Source organism: Priapulus caudatus, unplaced genomic scaffold, assembly GCF_000485595.1.
Source record: "Priapulus caudatus unplaced genomic scaffold, Priapulus_caudatus-5.0.1 Scaffold619, whole genome shotgun sequence".
Lineage (NCBI taxonomy): Eukaryota > Metazoa > Priapulida > Priapulimorpha > Priapulimorphida > Priapulidae > Priapulus > Priapulus caudatus.
Genome location: NW_014577680.1, coordinates 66,146 through 76,688, shown reverse-complemented (window position 1 = coordinate 76,688; position 10,543 = coordinate 66,146). Strand labels below are relative to the sequence as shown.

Here is a 10,543-nt window from a genome sequence, read left to right as displayed (position 1 = left end):
GTGTGTGTGTGTGTGTGTGTGTGTGTGTGTGGTGTGTAGTGTGTGTGTGTGTGTGTGTGTGTGTGTGTGTGTGTGTGTGTGTGTGTGTGTGTGTGTGTGTGTGTGTGTGTGTGTGTGTGTGTGTGTGTGTGTGTGTGTGTGTGTGTGATTGCGTGCGTGCTCTCTCTCTCTCTCTCTCTCTCTCTCTCTCTCTCACACACACACACACACACACACACACACACACACACACCCGCACACATATACACATATACACATAAACACATATGCATACATACATGCATGCATGTGCATGCAAGCACGCACGCACGAGAGAGAGGTGTGCGTGTTTGTGTTGTGTGTGTGACAGAGAGAGAGAACCAGATAGATTAGGCATGCTCAGCGAAAAGCCGTTGGACCAATGTTGGCAATCTGACGTTGTGCGTTATACGATTGTGCGTTGGACGATGGATTATCGTTCCAGATTCTCGATCATCCCGTTCTCTAACTTTGCTTACGTCTACAGTCCCCCTTCATCCCATCCCTTGATCTCAACAACCCAAAGTTTGATGTTGAAACAAATTATAACACGAATTTTACACGATACTGTCACACTATTTGGAATTTCTATGTTCCCGATTCGGGTCGGATTTCGGATCGGATTTAGCGACACACATCGGATTCGGATTCGGATTCAAAAATTGCCATATAATTCGGATTCGGATCAGATTCAAAATAGCTATCAGATTCTGATTCTGATTTTGAAAAAAAATGTGTTGTCGGATCGGATTTTTGGTTCATGTCGGATCCGACGCACAGCACCAATGCAAACCATGGGGACTGATGGTGCTAATCACCGGCTTACCCGGCACTCGTCAGGATGCGGGCAACATTGCTGCGCGAAAAGCATTTGAGACTCAGTGGCATTATCGAAACGGTAGATTTCATGCAAATGAGGTCGAAGCACCATAGCCAATGGCCAGGAAGTTTTTGCAATTGCCAGACGGCAAAACCCCCATCTATTATGGCTGGAGTTTGCCAGGGGCAATATCATTGCTGATGGACGAGGTCCCAGATGTTGGCATTGAGAATAATCCAGATATGCCATGAAAGCAGTTGCTCTGGTATGTTATACGTCCCTGTATTCCTTTCATTTGTGTTCATTTAGCCAGTTTATTATATATCAGGGATTAAAGAAAATACAGACAACATTATACCTGCGTTTGTTGTTCAACCTGTATGTGCTTGTATTAGACTATGTCACCATGATTAGTTATAAGGTAGATGCAATATCGGACGGCTGGTTAGAACGATCTGAGCTCGGAGACATACACAAACAAGGCAGAAAACTACTGGCGCCAGGTATCTGGGGAAAAGTGCCATTGCCAAGAATACTATACTTAATATGAGCTCCGCGTAAAATCGGTCCACACAGGAAGTATCACCACCATCCAGACTTGCGATTGTGTTTAGTAATCCTGCAATTTCTCTCTATGTCAAGTGTGTGCTAGTGTTGTGTACCGGTGACAAGTAGCACATGCATCAAACACATCTGCTATAGCTATTACAGGCTGTATTACTATATACCCTACTCCATTATTTATAATATCTACAATATTATGCGTAATTATGACTGGCATTGCTATCTATTGCATGAAGAATAAACAGGAGCAGTTGATTACAGTCAGCTGCTGGGTAGATACCCTTATAGTCCATTTTAAATTGTACAGACATCTTAACCACAGACAGCATCGCTGTTGTAAGGGTTGATGAGGAACTCACACCTTACTGCTTATGCTGCGGGCGAAATTGGAGACAATTGTGATCAAAAGTGTGTATCTCCTTATAGAGAGGAATCAGATTCAGAAATAGTTCCAAATATTGACCTAAATCAGAAATCTGCTGTGACACTCCAAGTTTCAAGCAACACCAAGAACAAAAGGAAGTGGGATAAAAGAAATATTTGTATATACTGCGAGAAGGCATATGCAAAACTTGCACGCCACTTTGAACTGAAACACAAGGAAGAAAGTGATGTTGCAAATTATCCGAGCTATCCACTAAATTTAACTGAAAGAAAACATTTGATGGAGAAACTGTCAAACAAGGGACACACAATTCATTTATATTTCACATGATTACACATTTTCACACAACCTCAAAGTATTGGAAGAGAAAAAAGGCCAATTAATTCCGAAAAACGTTATCGTTCATGTGACGGGGTGACCAACACCGATTATTCATGCTGCGAACATTGCCTTGGATTTTTTGTCAGGTCAGACCTTTGGAAGTATCAGAAAAAATGTAGCTTCAACAACAAATCAAATGGATCAAAGGACAAAAATATAAAAGCAAGAGGTGCATTATTGCTTCCTTCTGAGGCAGGGAAACATGAAGCACTAGCAGACATTCTAAAGAGGATAAGTGATGATAGGATATCACTTGCCGTGAGAAATGACCGTTTAATTCTGAAATATGGGGAAAGGCTGGGAAAATTGTGAAAAGAACAGCACAACAGACATTTTATTAGTCAGAAGATGAGAGCTGGCACGACTTGTGATAAAATTGAGAGAACTGGATACAGGTATTGAGACATTGAGTGATGCAATTATGCGTACACAATTTCCAAACGTCGTGTCTGCTGTCAAAATGGTTGCAAGATATGACAAAGAGCATGATCTGTACAATATACCGTCATTAGCACTCAAGCTTGATGCTGCTTTGAAGAAATGTGCAAAAGTCCTTAGTGCACATAGTCTTATAGAGGAAAACGAATCCATAATTAATAATTTGGATAAGTTTTGCAAATTATGTGAAATGGAATGGAATGATAAAGTATCTTCACAAGCACTAAAGACCCTACGGGATGCCACTAGCTGATGCCACTCGTGGAAGACGTTGTGTTACTGCAAGCCTATTTGCAACAAGAAGTGGCAGATATCCAGGACAAGATAAATGAAGGCACGTCTCCAGTTGGTACGAACTAGCAAAGTGAAAACTAAACTAACTTTTTAATAGGAGAAGAAGTCGGGAAGCTTCCAGGATCAAACTAAAGAACTGAGAAAACATGAAGAATGATGAGTCCGAAAGATGCGGACATCATTCATCAATGCCCTCTCCTCGTTAGAACAAAAACTATGCAAATCATTGCATCGCAATGAGATTCGAGGCAAGAGGGGGAGTAAGGCACCAGATCTACTCACAGAGAATATGCATGATGCAGTTAAATGTCTCTTGAAATATAGGAATCAGGTAGACATAGTAGTAAATTCATAGTGAAATTGGCTCGCGTGTCGGGGCAAATTCACTGTCTCGCATGGAGAATACGATAAATACACTATCGCATGAATAATACGAGTGGGGTTTTTGATATTTTTTAAAAATTATGCAAATTAGGTAGATTTTCAACATAGATTCAACAGCGTGCTGGGGACGACAGTGGTGGACTATCTATACTGTTATTATTCATACGAGACAGTGTATTTATCGTATTCTCCATGCGAGGCAGTGAATTTGCCCTGGCACGCAACAACATACATTCAACAGCGTGCTGGGGACAACAGTGGTGGACTATCTACTCGTATTATTCATGCGAGACAGTGTATTTCTCGTATTCTCCATGCAAGACAGTTTATTTGCCCCGGCACGCGACAACATAGATTCTACAGCGTGCTGGGGAGGACAGTGGTGGACTATCCACTCGTATTATTCATGCGAGACAGTGTATTTCTCGTATTCTCCATGCGAGACAGTGTATTTGCTCCGGCATGCGACTTCAATGCCTTCTGCTTTCTGCCAACTGCTTTTCGCTGCAATGCTTTTCTCTTACCACCTTTTTCCACGAGGCCAGTGCTTGCTGTGCATGAGGACAAAGTCATCCTCACTCAAACAGCGTTTCTGTAATGCTATGTCGCCATCTGTTGAAGAGGAAGACCTATCACTTTGCACAGCTACCTGTCTCCACAGGATTGGAATCATTCTGACAAATTTGTCGTGTTCTCAACACTACTTGCCACTTCTGTTACAGGCGATGATACATCCTCGCTCTCCTTATGATGACTAATCGAAGACTTCTGAATCCATCTTTGTCGATGCACCCTTTGAGACTATGTAGTGACTTATCTACTTGTATTTGACCCAGTGCGCCACCACATAGATTCTATAGTGTGCTGGGGACACAGCGGTGGACTTATCTACTTGTATTTGCCCCAGTGCGCCACTACATAGATTCTACAGTGTGCTGGGGACACAGCGGTGGACTTATCTACTTGTATTTGCCGCAGCGCACCACTACATAGATTCTACAGTGTGCTGGAGATACAGCGATGGACTTATCTACTATATACTCTACACCATTATTTATAGTATCTACAATATTATGCGTAATTATGGCAGGCATTGCTATCTATTGCATGAAGAATGAACAGGAGCATTTGATTAGTCAGCTGCTGGGTAGATACCTTTATAGTCCATTTTAAATTGTACGGACATCTTAACCACAGACAGCATCGCAGTTGTAAAGGCTGATGAAGAACTAACACCTTACTGCTTATGCTGCAGGTGAAATTGGAGATAATTCTGATCAAAAGTGTGTATCTCCTTCTAGAGAGGAATCAGATTCAGAAATAGATCCAAATATTGCCATAAATCATAAATCTGCTTCAATATATGTATATTATATATAATATATGTCAATATATTTTTAGGTTAGCATTAGGCTTACCATGTTAAAAAGATTATATTTATTTATTCTATTTCATTGTGATATGTTTCAGGAATATCTTTGCATATTTTTCATTAGAAAACATTTTCATTTATTAATTTTCAGATGATTTAACATTTTGATTAGTCTCAAGAATGAATATTACTTTCAATAGAGAAAATTTCAATTAACCAGACTGCTTTTACTATTTTTAGAAAAGCACAGACAAGGTGGCTTTGATCTGGGTTGGTGTAAAAAAAATACCCATGGCTACTATGCCTGGCTGGTGGCATGGTCTGTACCCTCTGCAGAAAACATGTCCATGGAGATGCAAGAAATGCTACGTTTATTGACAACCCGTCAACAAATTACAGCGAAGATGTTATGGTCAGGCATGCGATGTCAGAAACTCACAACACGTTGTGAAAAAGAACTTGAACTACACGCAGGTAATTAACCCATTACAAATGTGTAAATATATTGTAAACTGACATGGTTGGACTAAATTGACAAACCGTACACCATATAAGCTTGCACCCAGACTAACTGACAAACACATCTCGCCCTTTTCGCCCACGAGGGTAAGAAACGACATATGTACCTCATTATTTAATGTTCTTTCAAACAGCGTAATTGGTCATTTGTTTATAAATTTAAATTTACTTTCTCACAGATCAGTCTTGTAGCACAGGTTTGCTCAGGTTTATTGTGTAAAACTGCAAGCCATCCGGATAAATATTAGTAATCGTGTATAATGCAGTAACTATGATGAAAAAATGGCATGATCACAACAATACGTGGTCTTGTAAGATGCTAGCATCGTGACTCATTGAAACATAAAAAACGAGGACCATCGCCACGTGTAAATGTGTTTTATTTTTATACACAATTGGGAGACAGGTGGTATTTCTTCCATGTTTATCATGAAAAATACAGGTTTTAGTAGTCAGTATCCAATATTATATCAATATATTTTTGTGTAATTTCATCCTTTTCATCATTGTTTGAGAGTTAAATAAGAATATGTGTCGTACACTCGGAAAATCTGGTGAAGAAGACGACAAAGTGAAAAAGAAAAGATATCTTGGGCTACTTCAGAAAAGTCCATTTAAATGGTTATTAAGTCTGTGGAACAGAGCCATAGCTTCAGGCTTCAAGCCGTCATGCATGCGCACGTGGTGCAGAATAATCCTATCACAAACAAATTACAAAGTATTTAAACAGGGCAATGACAAAAGCAGAGGTGCAGATGCAGTAGAAGCTGCAATTGTTGAGCCCCTCCCATGGATTTTAGGGAACAGGGGAACAGGAGCATTAACCTTCAGGGAACATGGGAACTGTTGATTAGATTGTTGTGAACAAGAGAACTCTGATCTTGACTGTTGCTATTTCTTTTCACAGTTTTCTGAGACTGTTTACAATCAACTTTGAAGTATTTCAGGGTCATTTCAACATAGCGTGCCGTAGGGACCATTAGGGTCTACAATTATAGGTCCTTTTTTCACTCCCGCGTCACGAGACAATTATGCATTCTATAATTAAAATTATAAGAAAAAGCGATTCTATGTTATTTCGAAATAGGGTTTATAATATAAGTTCGTAAATTGCACGTGTGGGTAAGGAAATGCGAGAAATTTTGCAATTCTGGACGGATAGCAGCTTTAAGCATATACAGCATAGGCCTAATGCGCATTATTTTCAGCAAGCCGTCGTCCTGCCTCCCGCGGGCTCGCCGCCACTACCGGCAGCATTGCCGTCGCCGCCGCGCATATTATTTAGAGGAAGATCTAAACGAGGAGGAGGAGGAAGAGGAGGATGAAGAGGTAACAATTGGTGATTTACCACTAGACTGACTGTACATTTACCACTAGAGTACTTGGTCATTTACCACTAGACTGACTGACCATTCACCACTAGACGACTTGGTCATTTTCTTTTCAGGAGACCAACGTCCTCCTGTCCCCTGCCAAGTCCACTGCCGAGTCCCCTCCCGAGTCCCCTGCATGGTAGGAAGATCTAAATGAGGAGGAAGAGGATGATGTGGTAATAATTGGTGATTTACCACTAGACTGACTGACCATTTAACACTAGAGTACTTGGTCATTTACCACTAGACGGACTAGACAACTTGGTCGTTTACCACTGGACCGACTGACCATATACCACTAGACAACTTGGTCGTTTACCAATGGACCCACTGACCATATACCACTAGACAACTTGGTCGTTTACCACTAGACTGACTGACCATTTACCACTAGAGTACTTGGTCATTTACCACTAGACTGACTAAACATTAACCAGTAGACTACTTGGTGATTTACCACTGGACTGTCTGACCATTTACCACTAGACTCAGTGCACCAGATAGCTTGCGTATTTGCGTGAATACGCATGAATTTCATACAAATACGCATGTAATTTTCAAAGGTATGCGTATAGATACGCTTGTGTTTTAATAAATACGTACATGAGAAAACAAACAGATCGTATCAGTACGCTAACCTTCCATCTACTCCCGTATCGGCTCGACTCTCTCGCTAATAGACTGGTAGCTTGGTCGCGGTGCCGCACTCATTAAGTTCGCTATGGCTGCTGTGTGTCAGTACGTGAACCAGTCTATCTACTATCTATCGTGACTGGTTCCTGTGTGTAGTTTATTTTACAAAGCTCTGAAGTTAGAATTGGTGTTGCGACTGGAACGCAGTCTATACTCCGGCCTTCCCGGAATTAATTCCAAATAAGGAAAGTCGAACGTGTGTGATCTAAGCTTGTTGACTATTGGTCCATTATATTTGATTAGCCAATAAAAACGCGGTAATAAAAACGCACGTTGCCGTCGTCTGCAGAAACAAACATGAAGTCTACATGTCGCGCTGCCGAACAGTGTCAGAGCATTTTAAAATATATGAATCCTACAAGACCAAGGAATGTTTCGTCAGTGGAAGATATAGTTTCACCTATAATCTCGCTAGTTGTTGAAAACTATTCTGGTCGATACTCATACTAAGAAAATATGATGAGTACTGCCAACAAGGAGTACTCATAGGGATCTTGCCGATACTCATACATAAAAAAATGATGAGTAAATACTCATCAACGCCAAAAATTATCTGGAGCACTGTAGACTACTTGGGCGTTTGCCACTAGACTACTTCGCCATTTTCTTTTCAGGAGCCCAACCCTGGCACCAGCACGGGGGGACCCCTGCCAACTGCCAGGAGGAAGATAAACGGCTGACACTTCTGATGCGGGCGGCCTTTAGTAGACCCCCAGAAAGAAAGGGCCTTCGTCGTGAGGGGAAGGGTTACACCACGAAGATGGATACAAAATTGACCTGGGGTGGGCTCATCAGAAAATATCAAAAGTCATTAAAGGTTGAATGTTGTAATATATTGTTCAAGTCTGCCTCATCCGCAAGACTACACATATGTAAAAATCACATGCTACCTGATCGCAGCATTCGAGCGAACTCCAAGTTCGTATATGTACAACGGTGATACAAAGTAGATAATTATACATACGGTAGGTATGACATGCCAACGTACCGCTCTACCATTTCCGTGACGTCACGTCACGACAGTCGTGCCAATTTATAAATAACCTTTTTTTAATTTTTTTAATTTTATAAAAAAAATCTTTTTAATTTTAACTTTTAACAGTTAAAACTATCGTTTTTTGGCAAAAGGCAGTTAGTTGACGAGGTCCGGGCCGATCTCGCGTGAAATCTCGTGTGAAATCTCGAATGGTAAATATAATAGAACAGCTGTATCCAAAGCGATCTCACGTGCAGAAGTGTGAAGCATGGGACCAGGAACGATGGAACCAGGGACGAACATGGTGTGACTTAGCTTCAAATGATTTATATATTATATTTGCCAAGGAGTCATGTCGTTGTCGTCACGCCAAGGAGTCTCGTCGTCGTCTTCACGCCAGAGGAGTCGCGTCGTCATCGTCACGCCAAGGAGTCTCATCGTCGTCTTCATGCCAGAGGAGTCATGTCGTCGTCGTCACGCCAGAGGAGTCGCGTCGTCATCGTCACGCCAAGGAGTCTCATCGTCGTATTCATGCCAGAGGAGTCGCGTCGTCGTCTTCACGCCAGAGGAGTCGCGTCGTCATCGTCACGCCAAGGAGTCTAATCGTCGTCTTAATGCCAGAGGAGTCGCGTCGTCGTCTTCACGCCAAGGAGTCGCGTCGTCGTATTGTATCAGTCACGCAAGGAGTTGCATTTTCGTCGGTCTGCATGCAGAGGAGTATGTCGTCGTCGTCACGCCAGAGGAGTCGCGGTCGTGCATGCGTCATGCGCCAAGGAGTCCTCATGCGTGCGTATTCACGGCCAGTAGGAGTCCGCGTCGTCGTCTTGCACGGGCCAGAAGGAGTCGCGTGCGTCATGCGTCAGGGCCAAGGAGTCTAATCGTCGTCTTAATGCCAGAGGAGTGCGGCGTCCGTCGTCTTCACGCCAAGGAGTCTGTGCGTCGTGCTATCATGGCCAGAGGAGTCGTGTTGTGTGCGTCGTCACACCAGAGGAGTGGCGGGCTCCGGGGGGAGGGGGGGGGGGGGGAGCGGTACGGCGCCAGAGTTGCGTCGTCGGTTCAGCCAGGTGCGTCGTTGTGACGCCAGATTCGTCGGGTCGGTCACCCAGGGAGGGCAGTCAGTGCGATCGTCGTCACTCTGTGCTAGGAGGAGTCGGGTCGGTGCGGTCGTGCACGCAGAGCGGTGTCGTCGCGATCGTAGTTCAGATGGCGTCAATGTCTAAAATGGTGCGTTTGGTTGTGTGCGTTTTGACTTATACTTCGCAGACGCGTCGTATGGCGAGAGATCGCGTGACTACTACTTGCCAAGGACACACCAAAAAGGGGCTCGGGCTCGCCCCTTGTAGTCATTTTGTTTATTTCTCAGGAATGTGATTGATCAGATATTAAACATTCAAGGGTGTTAACAGAAGTTTAAAGAAAAGTATTCAAAATTCTTAAGATCATTTGTGGTGAATATTTTCATGTAACTCATGTCTATTACATGTGTTGTATGGCTAAGGGGCCAGATCAAGTTTAAAGGACTACCTCCAGAAATAATCCGGATATCTTTTCATGAAATTGTTAGGTGTTCTTGTATGGCTCAGGCCACATCGCGTTAATCAAATTGTTCACACAGGAGGCACTGTTATGGGAGTTATCTTCCAGTAAAATGGTTGGCCTAGCTTCTCGCGAGTTGCTTTATTTAAAATTGTTCGTTGTGCACGAAGACTTCCCAAGCTGTGCCGAAGAGCTTCAGTTGTGCTCTGAGTTTGCAATTAGTATACTGCAGAAGTAGTTGTAAATGTTGATTGTGATTTACAGAATTTTCGCTTGACTTCAATTCATGACCTATCATCGAGATTTTTGAGGAGAGATCTGGAAGACTTTATTGTGTCGTGATGGGCCTGCCCAACCTCCAAAATAGCTTCGCATAAACTTGCAATATCTATTTTTGATGGGGCACTTCAAACAAGTGGCAGGGGCGAAAGACTGGCTATATGTCATCCAAGGGTCATAACATATTACATGCTTTGCTTTTGCCTAATTCCTTTAGTCAGCCAGACAGCAAAAAATTTGTGGCAGAAACTGTGTCCTCCATTAACCATCTAATATATGATCTCACAACAGCTTTATGGTGTATTCCCCTTTCGTTGTGAGTGTTCCGTTTCCCTATGAGGGTGTAAAGAATTGGAGGTTATTTGATCCCAGTGGCAGATCAGTGGTCTTCAGGGCCATTCTGTTTCAACTGCGCATGTCATTCAGGGCTGGTTTGCACGACGTGCTTAACTTTAATTATGATTAAATCACTAATCATGATTACCTCGCCTGTAATTATGAATTAGTGTAT

At 42.5% G+C, this 10,543-nt stretch overlaps 1 protein-coding gene across 1 annotated transcript; it reads left to right on the top strand.

Annotated features, from left to right (window-relative positions):
* The first annotated feature begins 1,151 nt into the window (after positions 1-1,151).
* On the top strand, positions 1,152-3,962 carry LOC106812198. Its single transcript, XM_014816022.1, has 4 exons — positions 1,152-2,077; positions 2,255-2,426; positions 3,070-3,231; positions 3,906-3,962. The coding sequence occupies exons 1-4, from the start codon at positions 1,749-1,751 to the stop codon at positions 3,960-3,962; spliced, it is 720 nt and encodes a 239-aa protein (XP_014671508.1). The 5' UTR covers positions 1,152-1,748.
* Positions 3,963-10,543: the final 6,581 nt, after the last annotated feature.

What these genes read in the sequence shown, in the direction of transcription:
- LOC106812198 (XM_014816022.1), top strand. Translation starts at nt 1,749, where the DNA reads ATGAGGAACTCACACCTTACTGCTTATGCTGCGGGCGAAATTGGAGAC. An exon ending in ATGATAGGATATCACTTGCC is followed by an intron (nt 2,427 to 3,069) that starts GTGAGAAATGAC and finishes TGAGTCCGAAAG; the next exon opens with ATGCGGACATCATTCATCAA. An exon ending in TCTTGAAATATAGGAATCAG is followed by an intron (nt 3,232 to 3,905) that starts GTAGACATAGTA and finishes CATCTGTTGAAG; the next exon opens with AGGAAGACCTATCACTTTGC.